We start from the raw sequence: 24,873 nt of genomic DNA on the forward strand, positions 1-24,873 counted from the left end.
CCAGTGCTGGCGTAGCCCTCAGAAGAGTCCCACTGGCCCTGGACACCATTTTCCACCTCAGTATGCAGGAAAATAAACACGCAGGAATCTCTCGGTCACCCTGAAGTCTCTCATTACTGGAGCACCACAACCCCTGGACCACATCCCCCTCCACAAAACACACACACACACTTTCTCTCTCACATTGTATTATCCTGATGTTCTTTCAAGGATCTTTCCTCGTTAAAATGACCTCTTGCAGTTACTGGAGAACAGCCCTGAAGTTGAGAGTGAGAGACCCCCCCCCCCCCCCCCCCCCCCCCCCCCCCCCCCCCCATCGCCTACAGTCAGGTGAACACAGCGTTTGGATGTTTGGGCCTGGTGAGCTCATTCCACTGGAGGATCTCATGCGTGTGTGTGTGTGTGTGTGTGTGTGTGTGTGTGTGTGTGTGTGTGTGTGTGTGTGTGTATTTGCACTCTTGTCCTGAATATGCCCTTGGTGTGGGCACAAGGCCTTTTGGGTGTGTGTATCTGGACATACAGAGTGAGTGCACTACAGGGAGTGTTCATTGGGAGCAGAAGTGAGAGATGTGTTGCTATGTTGACGTCCACTCTTTCTCCTCGCCAGCATATGTACAGTGTAACGGGGAGCTTTGAGGCGTTAGTGCAGTACCCCCCCCCCCCCCCCTCCCCTCCCGTCTCCTGCAGTGGAGGCATCCAGAGGGAAAGGTGCAGGCGCTCAGACATATGCTCTTTACACAACACCGCCTCCTAGTGGTTCAGACCCTCCACTGCAGACAGTGTGGTAGGACCAGACTTTATCAAAGTTGATTTCAAAGCCGAACATCAGTGGCAATTCTAGAGTCTAGAGCATTAATTACCATCCGCACTGTGGTAGATTAAAGTCTGTCGGCCCCCAGGGGCCCCACGCAGGTGTCTGCCTCACCTGCCAATCACCACCAGTACCAAACATGGCCTTTCAGTTTACTCGCAGGTGGGTAGAACACCTTTAGATGTCGTGTTTAACTGCCCCGTCTTAATGGCGCATAAACTTGAATTCATTTTCTGAGTTTCAAAAATCAAATGTCAACCCCAACACTAGAACACGTTATCTGTGTAGGGTTTGATCGGGTTAAACAAATGGTAGTTGTGTTGGGGTTTTGTTGCCTCACAATTTGATCAAATTAAATTAATGTTTATTACACACACATTATCGAAGTGCTTCGACAAAAGGGCTCAGCCGAAACGACACACCAGAAAGAGTGGATGTTGCACTACTGCCATCTAGTGGCCGTGTAGCGCACCAACATGAATAACACGCTAAAAAGTACCGCTCATTGATCTATATAGATCACTGGTACCGCTCCATGGAAAGACGATTTCTCACGTGACACAACTCGGAGATGAAATTTAAAACAAAGTGTTTTATTCTACAACATGTTTATGTGCAAAACAGCAGTCCATAAATGTGTGAAACAGAGGTGTCTGTAAAATAGAATAAGCAGTTCAAGAGATCTTCTGTTCCAGAAACCCTGGCTGTTCCACTGCTGTAGAACATGGTAAATATCTTTAGTACAGTAATCTTTTCAGCAGATAAAAAATTCCAGATACCTTCGGTAGTCTTTAGTACATCAGGCGTAGGCAACATTACAAAATGTAATAACCATTACATGACAGAATTTGCACTTTTAGGGCAGGATAAACAAAATGTCATAATACAGTTGTTTCCAAACAGCATCTTCACAAAATGAAATAAAGATTAAAATACCGCAATGGCCACATGCTTTCCCAGTAAAGCTTAACTGAAGAGTCCAAAAAAGTAATAAAACAGTAAGAAGATGGGGGGGGGGGGGGGGGGGGTGTACTCAGAGCTGCGTGGCACACAGCTCACACAGGACATGCTGTAAACATCAGTACATTCGTCAAAAAAGGGTCAGAGACCGTTTCAGTAACGGCCATGATGGAGGAGCTTAGAGAAGTCCCGGAGTCTGGACCCTGTCCATTTTGAGTTCCTCGTCACTCATGACCACAATGCTGAGGTAAACCCGCTTTAAAAAATACTCTGGCAGCCTGAATGTGGGTGTCATCAGAGTGGTCAGCAGCATCGTGTGAACACAGGTCTCAGCTTGGTATACCACAGGGTTCAGGGAAGATCGAACATGTAGCGTCTTTACAGTTCATCCTGAAATACAAAAATAAACCAGACTGATGTGAGTCTGAATCAACAGTGTGTTGATCACGCCTGTCCCAAAACGTTATCCCGCCATGGATAATGTAAACCAACACAAAATCATGCTGTGTGTTAGACAGACAGGGTTGCTGTAGCCCACCTGCCCTGAGCTTAGCACATCTCCAACAGTATCACAATATTAGCCACGCATGTCAGAAGTTAAATTAAGCTCTGCAAGGAGACAGATCTGCTCCAAGTGAGACCAGAGTGGAAGCACTCATGCAGTGGTCATCACCACCTCACTGGCTCTGGTTCCTGTAGTCAGAGCCACATCACACCATCACTACGACGGTGTCAGGTCCATACCTTGAGCTTGGGTTTGGTCTGGAGAGCTAGCTGCTGGAGTCTCTGGTGGATGACATCAGCGATGACTTTGGAGTCCCGGCTGTTAATGTACTCACCTCCCTGTCCTCGCTGTGTAGGGGAGACAGAGAGAAACTGCGTGTGTGTGTGTGTGTGTGGAGACGCAGACACACTGAGTCAGGCTGCTGTAGGTGTAAACTGGGCAGCTGAGATGACTGTGAAGCTGATGCAGTGTGTGTGTTGGGGGAGGGGGTAGCTTACAGCCACACTTACCCGTGTGGTGCCCAGGTAGGGGTAGAAGCGTACAGTGGGGTAGGCTGTGATGCCCGCGCTCTGGCACGTCTGGTAGTGTGCCTGGCAGTCCACCTTTCCCGCCCTCACCGTTCCCTTCAGAATCTGCAGGTTACACAAGACACACGAGAGCACTGGTAAGAAACCCAAATCGCCACCGCCTCGTTAACGCCCCACCGCCTCGTTAACGCCCCCCCCCCCCCTCCCCGCCATCTCGTTAATGCACCCACCCACCGCCTCGTTAACACACCCCACCCGCTGCCTCGTTAACGCACCCACACGCTGCCTCGTTAATGCACCAACCCGCCACCCTCGTTAATGCACCTGATTTTTTTTGTTATTTTCCGTTTATCAGGACATCTCCATCTAGATTGATATTTGTCACTGTTCTGCACATGCAGATAATCTGATCACTGTTGCACACTGCACGTCTTAACCACAGGAGCAGTTTCAAGAACAAACCTGCTTTTTAATATTTTTTCTGTGGGTGTCAACTACCTGCTGTCGTGTGTAGCTGCTGATCTGCTGATATGATGTCTTCGTTATCAAGTCAATGCTGAGCATGAGTGAGTGTGACCACAGAGCACCTGGCACGAAGCACCAGGCCGTGGAGGTTCAGGAGGTGGAGGTTCAGGAGGTGGAGGCTTGATTGCTGTGTTCTTCAATAAACTCTGATCTTGGCTGCTTCCACTTCCAAATATCACTCAAGAAGGTCAGAACAGCCAGTATATCACCCATAGACCTGATGTTCTAAGATTGTACATTTGCAAAGATTAACCCTGGATAACCTAACAGGGTTTTAGACACATCTTTGCAAGAGTCCACGACCAATTCCAAACATAAAGGGTCTTCCTGATGTCAGAGATCAATCAACCCTTAGAGCAGTGGTTCCCAAAGTGGGGGGCGCGCCCCCTAGGTGGGGCGCGGAGCTATTGCAGGGGGGGCGCGGAGCTTGGAAGTAAAACATGTGCACATGTTAGGGATGCACCGATTCCGATATTAATATCTGAAAAAATTCTAGATCGGGTATCGGTGACAATGTGACCGATCCATAAAAACAGATCTATTCAGTCTAATTCTATGCTTGTAACGCATATCGGAGTTAGTTCAACCTTAAATATCCACTCTGTCCCGGATAGAAGTGAACTTGGACAGTTAACAGGCGAGTGAAACACAAAGCACACAGAGGAGAGGTGAATCACTGACTCGTACTCGCGCTGGTGGTATTCCACTTAGTCCGTTTATTTGCTGGTTGACCAAAATAAACCTGGGCTTCAGCATTACTTGACTGTTCATACATGAACTGGTGAGTTGTCCAAAGCTTATTGAATGCGTTACTTACAGAAATAAAATAAAGAGCAGTGGTCTGAGTCGGTCTACGGGCCAGAAAGCTAAAAAAAACAACAATATTCCATACGCGCGCTCAACTCGCTCCCTTAAAGAGACAGTACACATATTTCTGGCCGTATGCTTCGTGCTCTGCGTGATGTCTGCGCTAGCAAACTAGCCGCATAGGTATTGCTGTTTCTCTTATTTCATCTCCTTATTTATTTTAAATTATATTTAGAATTCTTGAACCATTTCAAAGGTTTCTTGCAGTTTATTTTTTTCATGTTTGACCAAAGTTGTGAATTGTTTTTGTCAGTTTCAGGTTCTTTGGTATTATTTATTTGACATTCAATGTTCTATTCATAATTGCACTGAACAAAAGCAAGTTGTGTTGTTTTTACATGTTTTTATGTGTGTTTAAGTGTGCTGTACTGGTGCAGAGTTTTCAATAAACTTGTAATTCAGTATGTCTGTGTTAAAAAAAAATGTTTTAAGTTGATTCAGCACTGCTTTACTCTATCAGATCGCTATCGGATCAGTATCGGCCGACACTAAGCCTCAGATATCTGAATCGGTATCGGAAGTGAAAAACGTGAATCGGTGCATCCGTCAATATGGGGGGGGGGGGGGGGGGGGGGGCGCAAAAATATTCTCATCTACTAAAGGGGGGCACGGCAGAAAAAGTTTGGGAACCACTGCCTTAGAGTATTCTACAACTGGTGTCTAGACTAGTAACACGTAAGAATGCGTGCATGTGTATTTTGGTTGATGCATAATGCGGTCACAGGACAGACTGATCTGACTGTAGATCTGCACGGTGACTCTGATCTCCGATCACTCTGACGCACACACGCTCTGGTCTGGCCTGTGCGGACTTGCTCAATCTCCTCAGCAATGACCCGGAAACAGCGAGGTTGGCCCAGATAAGACACAGTGATGCTCACACACTTCACATCTCATTACTGCAACGGAGGGAACAAGCTGCTCTGACACGTCTGATGGCACATGTACACACTCCCCTTCCTGTCAAACGTCACACAAATCAGTCAAACCGACTGCATCAGTTTTTTTTTCTTATCTTTTACCCCATGAATTTGTAACGTGACTTGTAATCCAAATTTTTTGTGCATTGTCCAGTTTCATTTCTGAATTTTTGATCACAACAAGAACATAAATGCATACATTAGGATTCTTAATCATGAGGACTGCGTTAGCAAAACGTACACCATCACAACAATCCAATTGTTGCATTTCAACAACTCCTGACAGGAAAAATAACTCTGCAGTTGGAGTTTCAGTGACCATCTGATCAACTCACAAAGGGCATTCTGTAATATATACGGACGGACACTAAACTGTGCAGCGGACTGCAAGTCCCAGAATGTTTGTAGTTTATAGTGACACTGGTCTCAGGATGTAGGAGAGTCTTACCCGAGCGAGAACCTCAAATTCTGGTGCAAAATGCTGGCATGGTCCACACCACGGAGCGTAGAAGTCCAGCACCCAGTGGTCCCTGCCTTCCAGAACCTTCCTTTTAAAATCTTCTGGTGACAGATCCTCTGATGCCCGGGGCAAAAAGCTGCAAAGACAGCAGGTCAGTTTGGAGATGCTAGTCGTTAAGAGTCTCTGTCAAAGTTCTAGTCATTTAGCCAAAATCAAGTTGACAATTTCCTAACACCCCAGATCAGTAGCACTACAGATCCCTGACTCCCTGTCTCTCACCATGGCCAGTACAACCAGCAGAACTGTCAGACTGGAGGACCCAGCAGGGTCTCCTGTCATCTACAAACGTGAATCATCTTACTCAAATTTGTCTATACGCACCAAGTCTTGTTTATTGTTTTTTTTATAAAATGAAATGACCTAGCTTACCAATGGTGTTTAATGGCAATATATGAGGGTTCTGGCTCTAGGATGAAACACACTTCCATTACAAGTTAGCTAAGCAGTTTGGCCTCCGATCTGGAGGGCAGAGCTGAAGAGGTTTGTCAGCCATTTGTGCCAACACGTATTTGGGGACATCCTGCAGGAGTCTCTACTGCTGCTTTAAACGTGATAAACACACGAGGGTCCAGGCGCTGCATCACACCTGCTCAAACATAACTGGAGGTCTGAGGAACCCGAGGCCCTGAAAAGGTGCAGTACCAGGGGTGTTCCACAGAGCTGTGCAGCTTACCTGAGGGCCCAGGTCTGTAGGGAGTGTGCGTCTCTGTGCCAGCCATTAAAGCTACTGCAGAACAAAAATGAACAGGTCGTTAACACGAGATGGTACATCTATTATTACAATTAGCCTTGTAATGCAAAAAAAGGGATGAGGAAGAGTGGTGTAAGAGTGCGGTGGTGAGTGTGCAGAACGGTTTCTGTGGTCTAGCGTAGCATGAGAGCGTTAGTGTGTATGTGAGTGTGTGAACTGGTATATGCGGTTCAGTGCAGAACATTGAACGTCATGCTGAAATGCCAGAATACAGCATTATAATATAGTTATGCAACTCCTGTTATAGCGTGTGATTTTAAACATGCATGAACAGGAGACGGTGAAGTGTTGTAATGTTCAGGAACGGCCGTACTGGTACTGGTGCCGATGGCCGCTGGTCTGGGGGAAGAGGCGGATCTCTGGGTAAGCGCGGACACTCTCACTCTGACAGAATGAGTGGTGTTTCTGACAGTCCACCGTGCCAACATTAACCATCCCACTCAACATCTGTGCACACACAAATACACAAAATAAGCAGACAATACCAATACCTAGAGACATCTGAGGAGACAAAAAATAAGTATTTTTGAAAATATAAAGAACTAGACATTTTGCAAGTCTTTGTATGAGGAATTCCTTTTCTTTATGCTACATCCTGCACCATGAGCTCTAGGTCTGGGTAATGTACTCTGTCCCCAACATCTAACCATTACCACTCATCCAACCCTGATCCCAGACCAGTCCTACTGTACACGGGCGTGGAGGCGCAGTACCCGAGCAAGCCTCCTCCACTCGGGAAGCAGAGCCTGACACGGCCCGCACCACGGCGCGTAGAAGTCCACCACCCACATCTCGGAGGGCTTCCTCCGCTCTACCAGCTGCTGGAACGACTCTGGGCTCAGCGTCACCACCGCAGGGTTGGCCAGATCCTACGACACACACCGTTACATCTGGTGAGTGAGCAAGAGGCTGACTTTGACTTGCCAGGGCTGAATGATTTATCACTTGGTAATGAATATTGGGATGTTGACCTCAAATGATACTGATATTGCAGAAGGATCCCACATGCAAATGAGCACCCTGATCAATCAGAGACTCTGTAGAGATCTCTGGATGTTTCCATCAATCAAATTCACCTGATCCACCAAGTATAAATCCTGAATGTTGTTGTAACACTGAACAAAATCACCTGCCAAACATATAAATACATAAATAAAATACACACACACACACAAAAGAGGCAAACCATGTAACACCATGTAGCACTCCCTCCAAGCTGCGTCATGTAACTGTAATTGTAATTAGTATTGGTAATTGTAACTGTAATTGCAGTGGTCACTGCAGGAAGAGTGATTACAAACTGCCCTGGGTTACGGCGTTTACGGCAGTGTGAGAGGGATGGAGGGACACTAGCATAGTCCTCTAGAAGGTCTCCTGCTCAGCAAAGCTGCTACTGATACATGAGAACAGGAACTACAGACCCTCCAGAGGAGGATGGCCCCCTGGGAGTCTTGGTTCCTCTCAAGGTTTCTTTCTCCTGCTCTTGAGTTATTATGGACTTGCCACTCTCACCTTGGGCTTGGTTGGTGGGAGTTGGGAGTGCGCACATGTGTGAAAGCCACTTGACTGTAGTACAGTAAGCTACAGGACTACTGCATTCAGTGGCTTTTAGCTTTGGCATCTGGAGTTTTAAATACTGGATTTTTTATGTATCTTGTACATCTCAATTTAAATTTGAGTATTTCATTTAATCTTTTCATAAATACATTTTATTATTTGGATTTGCATTATTTCCCTTATCATTACTGTTTAAACTTTTATAGGTTTGCTTTTCTTATTTCCTTGCTTTTTCTTTTGAGCTTTCCAGATTATTTTGAAATGAATCTGGTCGTAAATCTGGTCTCTGCTGTGAAAACACAGGCCTGGTGTGTGGTGTCTTGGTGAGAGCCTGGACCACATGGCAGTCAGATGCAGACACCAGGGCTCAGCAACACCCACATGATGCTGCAGTCAAACTGAAAAACCACAGTTAGCTCATAACATAGGCTGATAACAGGATGGATCTGTAACTGATGTATACAGTCCAATGGTAATCTGGGTTAGTCTGTAGTGGACGCATACAGTCCCATGGTAATCTGGGTTAGTCTGAAGTGAACGCATACAGCCCCATGGTAATCTGGGTTAGTCTGTGGTGGACGCATACAGTCCCATGGTAATCTGGGTTAGTCTGTAGTGGACACATACAGCCCCATGATAATCTGGGCTTGTCTGTGGCAAATAGTCTTCACCTGTATGAACTCCAGAATGCCGTCGGCAGAATGATGACCCTCGTACTCATGGATGCTGGACTTGTTGAACACGACGGTGGTTGGGTATGCGTTAATATTGTACTGCAAGAGAAAGCACGTTCACAAGGAAGGAAGATGGTTGACTGATGTGATTGAAAACAGGTTTAACAGGTTTCAGTGGTGACACTTTGTGAAGCACCTAACAGCTCAACTATCACAACATGCTCAAGCTTCCTGTGGAAAAGATTAGGTGAGATGATTATCAGGGAAACTATCAGTAGTAAATCAGCATAGAGATTAACCCAGCTAGACACTCGCAGATACAAGCACCTGAGCACCATGTAACAAAAGAGACTATAAGAAAACAGCTGAAGACTGAAGAAATAATTACATTAACACCAATTGCAAAATCAGTAACAATAATAATATTTGAAATACACACAATGTACTATCCTACACTGTGCTACACTGCTATGGGCAATATTACCACATGGGGGTGGGTGATGTGTAGGAACCTGACATTCACTATGGGTTTTGTAAAGGAAGAAGCAGCAGGTTGTGTGTGTGTGTGTGTCGTGATTCACCATGTTACAGAGGCCCTCGTGGATGGTGCAGTCCAGAGTGCCGAACTTCATTTGTCCGTGAAGTTGAATGGAAGCTTTTCTGAGCTCAGGGAGGAGAGCACGACATGGGGGACACCACTGAACAGCAACAACACACACACATCACACAAACATCATACACACATCATACACACACACAAAGGAGTATTAAAGGTTTGCTTCCTTTGCTGAACTTTACTCATCTTCAGTAATTTAGTAATCAGATATAGGGGACTAACACATTCTTCTGAACTTTACTCATCTTTAGTAAGTTAGTAATCAGATATAGGGGACTAACACATTCTTCTGAACTTTACTCATCTTCAGTAATTTAGTAATCAGATATAGGGGACTAACACATTCTTCTGAACTTTACTCATCTTTAGTAATTTAGTAATCAGATATAGGGGACTAACACATTCTTCTGAACTTTACTCATCTTTAGTAATTTAGTAATCAGATATAGGGGACTAACACATTCTTCTGAACTTTACTCATCTTTAGTAAGTTAGTAATCAGATATAGGGGACTAACACATTCTTCTGAACTTTACTCATCTTTAGTAAGTTAGTAATCAGATAAAGGGGACAGACACATTCTTCTGAACTTTACACATCTTTAGTAAGTTAGTAATCAGATATAGGGGACTAACACATTCTTCTGAACTTTACTCATCTTTAGTAAGTTAGTAATCAGATAAAAGGGACAGACACATTCTTCTGAACTTTACTCATCTTTAGTAAGTTAGTAATCAGATATAGGGGACTAACACATTCTTCTGAACTTTACTCATCTTTAGTAATTTAGTAATCAGATAAAGGGGACTAACACATTCTTCTGAACTTTACTCATCTTTAGTAAGTTAGTAATCAGATATAGGGGACTAACACATTCTTCTGAACTTTACTCATCTTCAGTAATTTAGTAATCAGATATAGGGGACTAACACATTCTTCTGAACTTTACTCATCTTTAGTAATTTAGTAATCAGATATAGGGGACTAACACATTCTTCTGAACTTTACTCATCTTCAGTAATTTAGTAATCAGATATAGGGGACTAACACATTCTTCTGAACTTTACTCATCTTTAGTAATTTAGTAATCAGATATAGGGGACTAACACATTCTTCTGAACTTTACTCATCTTTAGTAAGTTAGTAATCAGATATAGGGGACTAACACATTCTTCTGAACTTTACTCATCTTTAGTAAGTTAGTAATCAGATATAGGGGACTAACACATTCTTCTGAACTTTACTCATCTTCAGTAATTTAGTAATCAGATATAGGGGACTAACACATTCTTCTGAACTTTACTCATCTTTAGTAATTTAGTAATCAGATATAGGGGACTAACACATTCTTCTGAACTTTACTCATCTTTAGTAATTTAGTAATCAGATATAGGGGACTAACACATTCTTCTGAACTTTACTCATCTTTAGTAAGTTAGTAATCAGATATAGGGGACTAACACATTCTTCTGAACTTTACTCATCTTTAGTAATTTAGTAATCAGATAAAGGGGACAGACACATTCTTCTGAACTTTACACATCTTTAGTAAGTTAGTAATCAGATATAGGGGACTAACACATTCTTCTGAACTTTACTCATCTTTAGTAAGTTAGTAATCAGATAAAAGGGACAGACACATTCTTCTGAACTTTACTCATCTTTAGTAAGTTAGTAATCAGATATAGGGGACTAACACATTCTTCTGAACTTTACTCATCTTTAGTAATTTAGTAATCAGATAAAGGGGACAGACACATTCTTCTGAACTTTACTCATCTTTAGTAAGTTAGTAATCAGATATAGGGGACAGACACATTCTTCTGAACTTTACTCATCTTTAGTAAGTTAGTAATCAGATAAAAGGGACAGACACATTCTTCTGAACTTTACTCATCTTTAGTAAGTTAGTAATCAGATGTTCTTGCCCATGCAGCCAGAGGGGCATATTCAGTTTGGGGTAGGGTGATAGAACTCAGAGAGGGACGTATCCCATTTGTCATGGGGTGACAGAACTCACAGGGGCGAAGAAATCGACCAGCCAGGGCTCCTTCTCATCCCGGGGGAAGTTCTCTGGCCGCAGGGTGGTGACATGGGCACTTACACTCTCCTTGGCAAATGCCACAATGTTGTACAGCGCATCTTTACCTGAGGACAGGATTTATTAAGTATTGAGTATTTTATTTAGGAAGTGACTTTTATTATAGCACAACAACTTATACACATGCACACCACAGATAAAAAAAATGTGTTTTTAATTATCAGGAAATAGGGTCTTTCTGTGTGGGGATATGTGAGGTGTGGTGTATTTATCATTTATGTAAATATACCGTGATGGATCTCGAAGTTGTGAATGCCAAGGCCTTTGAAGACGGCTATGCAGGGCTTCTGGATGTAGAGAGATGCACACAGCTGGGCCTCTGACAAACAATCTACCTTCCCCACCTATACATGTTACACAGAACAGCAGGGAGACGCAATGAATACGGGAAACAGCACTTTACAAAGAATACAGCAGGAAACCACAATGCACAGAACTCATGATGTTTGGGTAAACTCAGCACAGATTTATAATCACATGTATAATTACACAACAGAAGCCCATGAATAAAGCAGAAATGCACTGAAATCTCATGTGAGGAGCAGAAAGCGTCTCTGAACCTGGATGTGGGCGTGGCGGAGGAGAGCGGAAAGTTTTTTATACTCGTGCACAGCAGCGCTGTTCTCCCCAAAAACAAAACTGACCAGCCAGCGATGACGAGCCAACTTGTCCTGCAATCAAATCAAATCAACCAATCAGCAGACTTCACAGACGCAGCTGAGCTGCACAGCCAGCTGAATGACCTCACTCTCGATGACCTCACTCTCGATGACCTCACTCTCAATCCTGAGTCATTACTGCATAGCACTACAGATCCACAACACAAACCCACTCGTCTTCATATCCATAACTACATGTAATTATTTATGATAACATTTATTACCAGACACAAGCTAGCTACCACTCATGTTCATAAGAAACACGTCCCATAGCCACGTGAGTTCGCATCAACAGCCCCGTGACCAGTCTTGTTCAGATTCATCACCTCAAAGCTGGACTTGGTGAGAACCTCCAGGTCAGGCATGTGCTGCAACACCTGCATGTAGATCTCTTTAGCGTCCAGAGTGTTCAGAAACTGCACAGCCAATAAACAGAGTCACATAGAGAATAAACGTGATGGATAAGCTGAAAATCTGACTTAATATATTACAAATGCACATCTATGTTATTACTCTTTTAACCTAACATTAATCTGTCTAAATATATTACAAACACATCTATGTCATTACCCTTTTAACACAACATTAATCTGACTAAATATATTACAAATACACATCTGTTATTACTCTTTTAACATAACATCAATCTGTGTGAATATATTAAAAATACCATTTTAACATTACTCTGACTTCTGTGTACGCTTAAATGATGTTACACTGAGTGATCATTAAAAATAATTATAATTATTATATTATTCTTCGATTAATTCAAATTAAATCAAACAGTATAACAACAGTAGCTGTAGGGAGCCGTTACCAGCACGCTGCCCTCCAGGGAGAGGGAGCTGCCCGGGGGGAACAGGGCCGTGCTGCTGCTGGACACCTCAAAAGTCCCACACAAATCATGGTGCATGGTGCAGTCTATCCAGCCGACCTTCACCAGCCCATCCTACGCACACACACGCACACGCACACACACACACACACACACACACACACACACACACACACACACACACACTTCCTGCACTGACCTCTACAGAATAATGGGAAGACTTTGCCGACTGTGTCATTAGAAGTAGTCAGTGCAAAGGAAATGACGACCTACCAACATCCCAGCAAGCTTCTGTCTCGTCTGTGACTCCAGGCAGTCTATAAAAACAAACATCACAGACAAATACAAACAAACAAAAACATTTCACTACATTCATCAAATCAAAATCAAATCAAATATATTAGTATAGTGCTTTTCACAACATATGTTGTCACAAAGCGCTTTACAGGATTTACAAGGTTAACAATACTATGGGTCAAATCAAATCAAATGCGAAACAATATTACAGATCGGCCAGGATATTTTACTTTGAACCTTATTGAAATGTTTATTATGCAATGTAAGAATGCAAGATTTTTTGTTTTTTGTTCGAGTTAAGTAGAAGTCTTACCTCCAGTGTCAAAGCAAAATGTGATGAGCCATCCAGTTCCAGAGGCGAAAGCTTGCTCTATCTCGGTGAAAATGTTTCCTTTACAACACAAATAAAAACAAACAAGAATGCATATTCAGGAATACAGAGTAATGCATCATGAGTACTGAATTAGATGTTGATGTACAAACAGTGGTAAGACCACTGAATGCAGTGTTAAGAGGGTTTGGAGTGCTACCTTGCCAAAGCTCAGACACCTTGCTCGTCACAAACTGCATTGCAAACTGAGTAAGGCTGTGTTTGGACCTGTCCCCATAGTACTTCTCTGGGCTCTGCAGAAAACACAGCAGCTAACTCAATGCCTCTGAATTCAGCCATGGGTTCAAACTGTCAGAGTTACGGGTAGAGCAAAACAGACACACTTTTTCACTTTGAGTGAACTGTATGTATAGACCAAGTGCAGAAACCCTCTAAACAAACATGTTGATGTGTTCTTTGTACAAGGAAGAGTCCCAGAGTAGATGTGCGCTCACCACGCCAGCTCGGAAGACCAACAGGCTGGGGTAGCTGCTCACGCCTTTACTCCGGCATAGCCGGCCATTGTCACCACAGTTCACAGCGCCGATCCGAATGACGCCGTCCATCTCCTTAGCAAACTCACGCCACTGCACAGATCGTGACACGTGCTCACACACAGAGGAACCGGCTTCCAAATGCTGAAACCACTTTCTGCTTTGAACCACTTTAATATGATTATTATTTTATTTATATACGATGGTTGTAATGCTTTGACAATACAAATGTAAATTTGTCATATCAATAAAGCAAAACTTGAACTGAAAACTGAACTGACAGATGAGGAGAGAGGGATTATATAAAGAGTGTTCTGAGGAAATAAATGAAGTCTCACCGTGGGAGCCAACTCATGACAGTGAGAGCATCTGGGAAAATAGAAATTCACGAACCAGACTTCCCCCGAGGTCACTGCTGCATCTGCTCAGAAAAGGAGGAACAAAACCCACAAACCAGCCTTGGAGGACACACGTGGCACTGTGCGGACTGCTGTAGGCATTCTGTCAGTCACTCCAATAGAGGCACGAGTCTGTCACTTACCAAAATCTGCTCTGTCTAGAGTGATAATTTCAGGATCATCGTCATAAATACCTATAAAACAGAAGTTATTCCGTCAGTTACCATAAACATCTACACTGGCAAGATGTCTGTGAGACTCGGGGATGGGGTGGGGGGGTGCTACCAAAGTCATATCTGTAGAAGTTCCAACTCTCATATCTGCCTCCCTGCTGGTCATCCTGAAGACCCTTCTCCCCGTACTTGTCGTATTTCTTCCTCAGGTCTTCGTCCTTTAGCACCTCATATGCACGGTTGATCTTCAAGAACTTCTCATGGGCTGTCTCGTCATTCTAGACAAGCGGGGAAAAGAGTCATGACCACTACGGAGGTATTGGAGGATGAGGGTCCTGACTGATCAGTTTGTGAGGCATGCAACACTTAAAAGCCACTCTACAATATCTCAGATGTACAGTATTGGACAATTGGATATTAATGTTTTTTATTAATGATCAGCACCAAAAAGCTGGTTGTGCTGCATGTCTGGTCGGATCACTCACTGGGTTCTTGTCTGGGTGCATGGTGAGGGCAAGCTTCTTGAAGGCCTGGCGAATCTCACGAGTGCTGGCTTCTCTTGACGTCCCCAATAACTTATAGTAATCCTCGTCGGAGTGAACCGTGACCACCAGCCATGTCAGGACGAACAGGAGTGTCAACGTTTTCCTCGAAGGCTTCAGAAAGTTCTGGAGGACCGATATCTGACGCCTCATGTTTTCAACGATGCCGGCAAACGAGGGTTCAAGTGGTCTGCCCTTTCACACAGCCCTAAATGTTGCGATCATCCCCAATGTCCTGCACACGGGAAGAGAGGGCAGTGTGTTAGAGCGGCACACACGTCTTCCGCGTGGACACGAACACGCAGGCACATCGCCCGTGTTTACAGAAGGAGGAGTACTGTAAACTTCAGATAGCCTACATCCTGATGTGTCTACATCCTGATCTATGTTTATGTACACAACGTGCTTTTGCAACGTGCGGTAGCTGCTAGATTAATCAATACACTGTCAGATAATTTAATTTTGAGTTATATGTGACATGAGTGTTAACTAGGACAGCAAACTACCACAGATCTGTGGTCACTGTGGTCCTAGAGGGGCCAGCTACAACTTCACTGAGGAGAAGCAACAGGTCGTGTGTCTGGCTCACATTTACACTCAGGTAAACACTAGTGAAATAGTGAAACATCCCAGCTAAAACGAGCCCTCTTCAAAATAAAACAATACAAAATAAACAACACACGGTGCTAACTCAAGTAACCAGCAGGCTCTCTCAGGCGCCTGGCGAGGTCGCTAGTTACCACCGGAACGAGCCTCACATTATCCTCACAGCTAACCTGCTAGGCTACGTTAGCCACCGAGGCGGGCTAAGCTAACCTAGCTAGCGTCACGCAGTCGCGCGCAAAGCACGCGCGTAAAACGCCGCGAAGTACCTTTAAAGTATATACGCGCCACGTGCAGCTGTTGGCGTAGATGTGTCGTCCGAGCGCGGGGCGGACAGCTGAGAGCGTGCCGGTATCTGCCGCCGTACACGCGCGACGACGTGTGACGTAACAACGGACGTAGGCGTCACGCCATTCCGCTCGTGTGACTGTGGTGGAGGGCGAGCGATACCGTACATGCGGATCGGTGTACCGGTTTGTCATTTACTAAGTTGGCTACGCCAGGACGATGGTTTGCCCCATCGACATCTGTCAAACTGCAAAATCAGCAAAGTCTTATAAAGTCTATTTTATTAAATTTATTTAGCGTGAATATTCTGCTTCTTGTATAAATATTCCAAAGCAAGTGTCAGCATAACAGAGCGTATTGTCTGAAATGTTTATTTTTTTTATCCACGTTTTATTTATTTTTAAAACACTGAAACACAATTACTGTGATCATTTAAATGACTTTTCACACTAAGGACATATAAAACTGGTTGTGATACATTACCACATATGACAACAAGATGCCAACAAATTGTTCAACAACCCTAACAGTTTGAATAATAACACAAGTTTAAAAAGCCCCTACTAACACAGAACTAGGTATGATTAAACATGAAGCCTTACAACACTCATGAATAAGCAGAATTACATGTTTATTTAAGATATTACATAATTGAGATCTATGAGCAGAAAATAAAAACAGAATGACAGAGTGATAGTGTAAACCTACATCTGAAGGAAATTCAATTGCAGCTTTTGTGCTTTGATTGTTTTCACACTAAAGCCGAACGTGTTGGGGAACATTGTTCCTGTGTCTTTACAGCGTGGTGGACCGTACGCTTCCTGAGCTCTGGAGGGAGCCCAGCCTGTACCTGGACAGTGCCTCCCTGCTCACCAGACCCCTCTTGACCAGGGATATCAGGAAGTGGTTCCGGAACTTTCTGCCAATGAAGGCGTAGAGAACGGGGTTTACGGCGCAGTGGGAGAACGCCACAGCCTCCGTGATGTACAGCGCCAAGTCCAGGTGGTACCGGCGTTCACACGTTTCCTGGATCAGCTTACCGCGCATTAGCGTGTCGATGAAGCTGGTGATGTTGTTGGGCAGCCAGCAGAGCAGGAACGCCAGCACCACGCAGAAGATGACCTGCATGGCCTTGTGCTTCTGGCTGTTCCGCGAGTGGAAGAGAGTCCCCACCGTCCAGCTGTAGCAGAAAAGCATGACGGTGAGGGGCAGGAAGAAGCCGAGCGTGTGCCGTAGCACACGCAGGCTCACGCGCCAGCTCTCTATCGCCTCCCCCGTCATGTTCTCGTAACACATCATGACGTCGTCGTAGCCGCTCACCACCAGCGCCTCGCGCTTCACCACCACGGGCATCGCCAGCACTCCGGCCCCCAACCACACCAGGCCGCACACCACCCGCACCACGCGCGTCTGGCTACAGATGAACTGCGTCGCCTTGACGATGGCCATGTAGCGGTCGATGCTGATGCAAGCCAGCAGGAAGACAGAGCTGTAGAAGCTAGTCTCCTGCAGGCCAGAGAGGATCTTGCACATGGGGGTCCCGAGCGTCCAGTTGGAGGCGTGGACGTAGATGGCCCAGAAAGGCAGCGTGAGCGAGAAGAGCAGGTCGGCCACGGCCAGGTGCATTAGGAAGATGTCGGTGGACGTCCTGCGGTTTTCCATCAGACACACCACATAGATCACCACACCGTTTCCCAGCAGGCCAAGGAAGAACACAATCATGTAGCTGAGCAACACACCAGTTCGGTCCACATCAACCACCATGCCTAGACAGGGAGAGCTAATGACATCTATGTAGCTGTCGTTGTCATATATATCTGACACGTTCATCTGCAGAGGAAGAGCAGTCGCCCAGATAAAAAATACAGTGTAGCACAAAAACTGACATTCAGTTTTTAATTATTTGTAATATGCATGGATGAATTTTTCTTAAATATACATGCACAAATGTTTGTTGTAAAAAATAAATAATTGTATTAAAACGAAATACATGTATGAATATTTATTAAAATATTTATTTCACAGTCATCAGGGTTTTTTTTTCTTCAGTGTCTTGAAAAGGATTTTTTTTTTCCATTGATTAGTCATCAAGGAGCATTCAGATTCATTATGATCTTTTGGGTCACATCTTTTACTAATAATATGAACTCTTACCTTTCTTCTTGCTTGTGTTTGGAGAAGGTTTGTGCAGGTCTGGCTTGCAGGGAACCCAGTTAGGTGCTGTGTGCAATAAGAGCTCCCGTCTTAGCCTAGACTAGTGCTGCACATGCGTACCTCATGCAAATGTAAGAAAAAAAATATTGTCATATTCTTCCTGTCACTCACAGTTGTGTGCAATCAATAGTACCCACAGATATAATCAGCAGTTTCACAACAGAGAAGAAGAACTTGAAGTCCAGTGGTATTGCATGGAACAAACTTTTGTTAGCAGCATTTGTTCGCCACTGTTTAAACTGAAGACTCATCATATGATGGAAACTCATCATAAACTCATTATATTTAAACAGTATCCTGCAAAGCACAAAAGTACACTGACCTGTACATGCAGAACTGTACTGAACTGATCATGGCAGGTATTATAAAAAGGTTTAAACACTAATGTTCAATTTGGAGAGTCCATAGAATCATTTGTCAGGATGACATTTCACATGAAAAACCTAACAGTGTGTCCTATTTTTATGAAGACCGAAAACATTTAAAATGCTTGTTTCAAAAGCCCAACTTTTGTAGAGCATAGTGATAAAACAGGCGTCCTCACATATTCAGTTTGAAATATATTTAATTTAACTTAATTATTAATGGCCACTAGAGGGCAATAACACACCACAACAAAAGCGTAGTCATAACATTAGTTTTAATTGAACTAATTTAATACACGTTTAAAAAAGCTTAATTTCACAGGGACCAAATATGTACATGCTTAGTTCATTTGTTGCACATTTATATTTAAATGAAGGTGGCGAGTCCAGCACTGCAAAAGTGTTTGTGTTCAAAGGAAGTTGGAAGTGGCCTCAGAACTGAGTGAGGTGGACCGGCTGGACACGGACACCGAGCCGCGCTCCAACACTCCTGCCTTGTGGAGCAGCTGGAAGAACCTCTTCCTGAACTTCTCGCCCACGAAGGCATACAGCACAGGGTTAACGCAGCAGTGCAGCAGGCCCAGACTCTGAGTGGCGAACATGGCCACGTCCACGGCGTACTGCACCTCGCAGCCGTCCGGGATCAGCTTGGCCCTGAGGAGCGTGTCCACCATCGTGGCCACATGGTAGGGCATCCAGCACAGGAGGAAGGCCAGCACCACCGCCACGATCACGCGCATGGCCCTGTGGCGGCGGAATCCGCGCGTGCGCAGCAGCCTGACGATCGTCACGCCGTAGCACGCGCCCATGACGCCCAGCGGCAGCAGGAAGCCCAGGAGGTGCCGCAGGATGCGGGTGGCCAGACGCCACTCCTCCGCTCGCTCCTGCTGGAAGCGCTCGGCACACTGCTGCTGCCCCGAGCCTCGAAGGGAGAAGACCTCGTTATACAGTGCAGGGAGGGAGAGGAGGAGGCCCAGTAACCAGACCACCACGCACACGAGCCAACTCCACACCAGACGCTGGGCTCTCCGCGACTCCATCGCCCAGACGATGACCATGTAACGGTCCACGCTGATGCACACCAGAAACAGGATGCTAGTGTAGAAGCTGACCTCCTTCACCAGGCTGACCAGTTTGCACATAATGTTCCCGATGAGCCAACCCCGCACCACGGCTGTGGCGTAGAAGGGGAGGACGAGGGCCAGCAAACTGTCAGCCAGAATCAGGTGAAAGAGGTAAACGTCGGAGGGAGACAGGGCATTGAAGTTCTTTACAATCACCAGACCAACAATCAGGTTCCCAGGGATGGCCAGCAGGAAGACCATGACATAGAAGATGCACACGGACACATTAATGGCGTCGGAAATGCTCAGGGGTTGGCACAGGAGAGTTTTCTCATCAACAACAAAATAGGTGATGTTCAGGAAGTCAGTGTAGTTAAACTCTTCTTCATAAAACTCAGCAAAGTTCACCAGATTGAGGGAGGTGTTTGGATCTACAGGAATAAGAGAATGAAATAGAATGAGATAAAATGATGTTATGAGGTTATGATTATTTCCTCCAAAAGAAAAACAATATTCAGGTCAAAGAATTATGTGTGTGCATTTGTACATAAATAAATATGCATTAGGGATGTGGAGATTCACCGATTCACATCGGTGAATCGGTACACATGTCTGCGATTCGACTGCACCGGTAGATTCAACGTGCATCGGGTTTAATTTGCGGGCGAATTCACGATGCATCGCCTCTAGCCTTTTTGCATCTGCAAAAATCATGATTAAATCGGGTGTTTTGTTTTCCAATATCTATTCCTTATTCTAACATTTTCATTTTTGACATTTTTTAGATTTCTTTTTTTTTCGAGGCAACATAAATGCACCATCGTGTCCTTAGGTACTGACGCAAACACGCAGACGTACACAACAAAGATGGAAGGAAACGAGAGCATTAGCAACGACAAAGATATTTAAGGCACCAAAAATGACACACAAATCAAACGTGTGGAAATATTTCGGGTTTTTTAAGCGATGTGGTCAACTTGACAAGACGTAGCACAACGAACCTGGCGACACACATGAAAAGACGGCACGGTGTGGACATCTCTGCGGCCGCTACCCCCCTCGTAAGTCTAGCAGACAGTAGTGTTGCAGATCATAATATTCACTATGTTAATAGAGAGTAAAGTAGAATTGTGCTATTGAGTTAAGAAAACTGATGGGTTAGGCCAATACATCCTCAAACCTCAACTAACTGTATCGAATGATCACTTATCAAACCGAATCCTCATATAATAAGTCATATCGTTACCAATCATTTTTGAATCGCATCATATCGTGAACAGGACTGATTTGTATCGCATCATATCGACAAGGGGTTTCAGAGTATCGCAGTTATATCGCATCGGTGGCAGTGTATCGAGATGTGTATCGAATCTAGCTTAGTGGTGAAGATATACATCCCTAATATGCATATATCTCTCTCTCTTGCTGTGTGTGTGAGAAACTGGACATTTTGGACAGAGGTCCTTCATCAGCTGTGCAAGCAAAGTACTTAGGAGGAGTCACCAATTTATATAAGAAAACATACATGTTTAAATCATCACATTCATTCATGGTTCTAAACTGAGATCAGTTATTCGTCTCTGAAATTCAAATAATTTTTCATGTGTATATATATAGAGCAAGAGAGAGAGATATGTGCACATTCATTTATGTATAAATGTATATATATTTGTATACAGATATTTGTACATATATACACATAAAAATATATACATTTGTACATAAATAAATATATACTGTGATACTGTGAGCTGTGAGTGAATATATATATATATATATATTCACTCACAGTTTACAGTGGATTCCTTTATGTTTTTCATAACATTATCAATATTTTAATCTATATTATTGTATATTATTGTCACAGACAGAATTCAACCCATATAACCCTTATAGAATGCATTCTTTCTCTACCTCCTCTTTTTATGTATATTGACCTTTGGAAAATCACAGTAAAATCACTGAAAATAAAAAGAAATAACAAAACACTTTACAAATAAAGTTAATAAGTTAACTAATACGTTAATGAAAAAGTTAACTAATACGTTAACAAACCTACCGGTCATTGTCTCTTCTCTTAGGCAGTTTCCTCTCTGTGATCTAAGCATTGACGTCCAGCAGTTACCACTGTAGTGAACAGCCACAAACCCATCAAGAGCTGATGATATATCCTGTTTGCCCAATTCAAAAAACCTGAACACAAAGGTGGAAAAACTCCTGACCACTCACAGCATCTTAATTCAAATTATAATCATTGTTGTATAGTGAGTATCAGATGTCGCCCATTTTAGTGTGTGATCGTCCAGTATATAAAGTGTAATTCAGAAAATGTTTGAATGGTAAGTGTGTTGTAGTCATGAAGATGTAGAAGTTTGGGATGTTGTGTTTATTGGTCTGGAGGAAAAGCAGAAGATGCTGAAGGTTTTGCTCTTTGGGGAAGTTTGAGACACTCAGTCACAAGACCCACATGTGTCAAAGTTTGGGTACCACTGTGATCACAACAGTGAAAGTAAAACCAAGCCTGTCACACGCTACTGGACATGTGAGTATGGTTAAAAAAATCACTGGTGTAAATTACACTGTGTAAGAGATTGGAAGGTCAAATGTCAGGAAGGTTAAACGGATGCTCTGGGTGATGCTGGATCCATGGCCCAGAGGTTAGAGTTCCAATTTACTTCGTCTTACTACATCTCCCCTATAGTAGAACCATCTCCCCTAAAGTAGAACCATCTCCCCTATAGTAGAACCATCTCCCCTTGTTGTAACGTGGTGGTGGGTGCTGTACTGACGTAAGTGTATCAGACACAGTGGTGGTGTTGGAGTTTCTGCAGTCTAGTTGGTGCCACTACTGGGTCGAGAGTGTTCATTAACCCGTTTGGTAGTGGATGATGGTTAATGACAACTGGACTACAAACCCTGTCCACCTGAATGGGATCTCAATAAATAACAGGCACAAATGAATTATGTGTGTTGTGAACAGTGTTGCCATAGTTACTTTGAAACAGTAATCCGACTACTGACTACTGACTACTTCTTTAAAAAGTAATTCAGTTAAGTTACTGACTACTTGCTTTTAAAAGTAACTAAGTTAGATTACTTTTAGTTACTTTCAGCAGAGGCTGATCCCCCGCCCCTATAACATGAAAATGACTACCAGTTCTGCCAATACTCACTTTATTGACATGTATTTTAACCGGAACATCAAAAATGACACTGGCATTTGTAAACCTTTTCTTGAAATAGGCTTACATGTTTTTTAAATAAATAAATAAGATTTGTTCAACTCCGCCCACTTACAGGGTTGCCAACTCTCACGCATTGAGACACACGCATTTGACTGTCTTCACACGCTTACACGCCACACTTCCGATATCTCACGCCGAAAAAAAATCTAGTTTATTTAACTCTGATCCACATCTATGATTCAATGAGTTACTAGTTCGATCTGGCGCCAACCACCGGCGATCGATCGATCGCGATATAATACTGAATTTAGTCCATTTTACACCCCGCCCAGTAACAATTTACGTTCGCCCCGGTTTTTTATTTCAGGTTTGACGTTGTGTTTTTGAAAGTAGACAGCACTCTGTCGCCAGGACAGAGTGTACAACGGACCTTAATGTTGTCTTCCTTAGCCGAAATAAAATCAAAATAATGCCTGTATTTCCAGCTGCTAAAGGCGAACCTCTCCTTACGTCTGACTTTGGCGCCGCCGAGCAGAGATGACGTAACCGCGTAAGAAACGTGTAGCCAAAAAATAAGAACGAATAAATATAACCTACGTTCCCCCGAAATGCAGAAATAGTAACGCACGATGCTTTAGATAAGTAACTTTAATCTGACTACTAGTTTTTAAATAGTAGTTGCGTTAGACTACTCGTTACTGAAAAAAGTAGTCCGACTACAGTAACGCGTTACTAAGTAACGCGTTACCGGCATCACTGGTTGTGAATGTATAAAAAATCATAATGTTGAATATATAAGCAAAATGATTCCACAGTTTTGAAGTCAAGACTCTTGTAAATTGTAAAACATCTGTGTTATATCCCTCACATGACAGCAATAATAGACGATAATAGGCATAACATGTACTGTTTTAGTACCAGAAAGCAAATTTCAGTTTTGCTTTGTCTTTTTATGTTGTTTGTGATCCAACTTTAAGTTAATGTTATGAGTTAATGATTAACTAGTTAACCTGTGCTGTGTGTTCAGTGTGTTTTGTGTCAGCGCTGACCCTCACCACGTCAGACATTGAAACAAGAAAGTTTGTCAACATCCGCCAAAAGTTCACAGGGACTTTTGTGCATGTGAGCCAAGCAACACATGTGGCCCCATGCCTGGAAAACACCAAACGTTACCACAGCAATTTGAGCAAACAAGGAAATTGGGCAAGTCTCATCTGATGCTTCCTGAATCCACTGAGGTCTTTGCTGCCTGATGTCATTGTCAAACGGAGTCTATCTTTGCAGTTTAGCACCTTTTCAGAAGATCATAGATGATCTGAAAGGACTTGGTAGAGGAGCATGTGCTCTCATCTCTCATATCAAGAAACATACACATACGTGGGGGTGGGTCTGTTTGTTCATGAATGTTTAATTATGTTCTGTAACTGCAGGTGGCGTGCACTCCATGGTACTGGTGTAGTCACATACAGGTACATTTGAGTCTAGAGAGTCTCCCAGTGCAGGAGTCAGGGCTAGTGATGATATGCTGAACACAACCTCTGTAGATGTAGCACTATGGGAGGTCTCCTGCGTCTGTGAATGAAGAGAGTGAGGTTCTCACAACACCAAGCTTGTAGGTTCATTTCCCAGGGAACACAGATATTATCAAAACAAGTATATTAGCTACTCTGGACAAAGCAACTACCAAACTCTGTAAATGTAGGCCAGTAATATTATACCAATATATAGGCTAAAACCTGCTCTTCCTTATTGGTATAATATTACTTAGCATCATTTGAAATCACTTTAAAGACTTCCGTCAGGCTATGAAAGACACACATCTTGACTGTATGGAGCCTGGAAAAATGGGACCCCAAAACAAGACAGGTGGCAACTTGTCTGCTCGAGGACAGGAATGCTGGTGACATCATGACTAAACAAAGGGGCACTGTGATATCACCATGTAACATGGTGGTGTGGAAATGTATTATTTACACCTACACCTTGACATATGTTAATCCTCACAGTCTCACCCACGGAGCAGAGATAATTAGATGTAATTACCTGTTGTTT

General features: G+C 43.6%; 2 protein-coding genes across 5 annotated transcripts; both read right to left on the minus strand.

Annotated features, from left to right (window-relative positions):
- Positions 1-1,383: 1,383 nt before the first annotated feature.
- dnajc10 (DnaJ (Hsp40) homolog, subfamily C, member 10) lies at positions 1,384-16,103 on the minus strand. 2 transcript variants are annotated; one of them, XM_077002191.1, is made up of 23 exons: positions 15,975-16,103; positions 15,046-15,337; positions 14,673-14,838; positions 14,531-14,581; positions 14,328-14,410; positions 13,951-14,082; positions 13,656-13,749; positions 13,439-13,516; positions 13,102-13,145; positions 12,811-12,942; positions 12,320-12,409; positions 11,895-12,005; positions 11,564-11,678; positions 11,254-11,381; positions 9,199-9,315; positions 8,615-8,716; positions 7,100-7,255; positions 6,700-6,833; positions 6,309-6,362; positions 5,564-5,711; positions 2,786-2,908; positions 2,516-2,623; positions 1,384-2,161 (listed from the first exon to the last, which is right to left on the minus strand). In XM_077002191.1, the coding sequence occupies exons 2-23, from the start codon at positions 15,253-15,255 to the stop codon at positions 2,150-2,152; spliced, it is 2,388 nt and encodes a 795-aa protein (XP_076858306.1). In that variant the 5' UTR covers positions 15,256-15,337; positions 15,975-16,103; the 3' UTR covers positions 1,384-2,149. The 2 variants fall into 2 exon arrangements, 1 of the variants encoding a protein (XP_076858306.1); XR_013130383.1 differs by lacking the exons at positions 1,384-2,161; positions 2,516-2,623; positions 2,786-2,908 and adding exons at positions 3,047-3,678; positions 4,832-5,094.
- Positions 16,104-16,348: 245 nt separating this feature from the next.
- Positions 16,349-22,048, minus strand: cxcr1 (chemokine (C-X-C motif) receptor 1). 3 transcript variants are annotated; one of them, XM_077002195.1, is made up of 3 exons: positions 21,696-22,040; positions 18,148-18,267; positions 16,349-17,759 (listed from the first exon to the last, which is right to left on the minus strand). In XM_077002195.1, the coding sequence occupies exon 3, from the start codon at positions 17,755-17,757 to the stop codon at positions 16,789-16,791; it is 969 nt and encodes a 322-aa protein (XP_076858310.1). In that variant the 5' UTR covers positions 17,758-17,759; positions 18,148-18,267; positions 21,696-22,040; the 3' UTR covers positions 16,349-16,788. The 3 variants fall into 3 exon arrangements, with proteins under 3 accessions (XP_076858310.1, XP_076858309.1, XP_076858307.1); XM_077002194.1 differs by having other exon boundaries at positions 16,349-17,823; positions 21,696-22,038; XM_077002192.1 differs by lacking the exons at positions 16,349-17,759; positions 18,148-18,267 and adding an exon at positions 18,831-20,067 and having other exon boundaries at positions 21,696-22,048.
- Positions 22,049-24,873: the final 2,825 nt, after the last annotated feature.

Source organism: Brachyhypopomus gauderio, chromosome 4 (assembly GCF_052324685.1).
Source record: "Brachyhypopomus gauderio isolate BG-103 chromosome 4, BGAUD_0.2, whole genome shotgun sequence".
Lineage (NCBI taxonomy): Eukaryota > Metazoa > Chordata > Actinopteri > Gymnotiformes > Hypopomidae > Brachyhypopomus > Brachyhypopomus gauderio.

What these genes read in the sequence shown, in the direction of transcription:
- dnajc10 (XM_077002191.1), bottom strand. Translation starts at nt 15,255, where the DNA reads ATGAGGCGTCAGATATCGGTCCTCCAGAACTTTCTGAAGCCTTCGAGG. An exon ending in TGGTCTTCCGAGCTGGCGTG is followed by an intron (nt 13,750 to 13,950) that starts GTGAGCGCACAT and finishes TGTTTTCTGCAG; the next exon opens with AGCCCAGAGAAGTACTATGG. An exon ending in TCACCAAGTCCAGCTTTGAG is followed by an intron (nt 12,006 to 12,319) that starts GTGATGAATCTG and finishes ATTTGATTGCAG; the next exon opens with GACAAGTTGGCTCGTCATCG.
- cxcr1 (XM_077002192.1), bottom strand. Translation starts at nt 21,744, where the DNA reads ATGCTTAGATCACAGAGAGGAAACTGCCTAAGAGAAGAGACAATGACC. An exon ending in AAGAGAAGAGACAATGACCG is followed by an intron (nt 20,068 to 21,695) that starts GTAGGTTTGTTA and finishes TTATTCCTGTAG; the next exon opens with ATCCAAACACCTCCCTCAAT.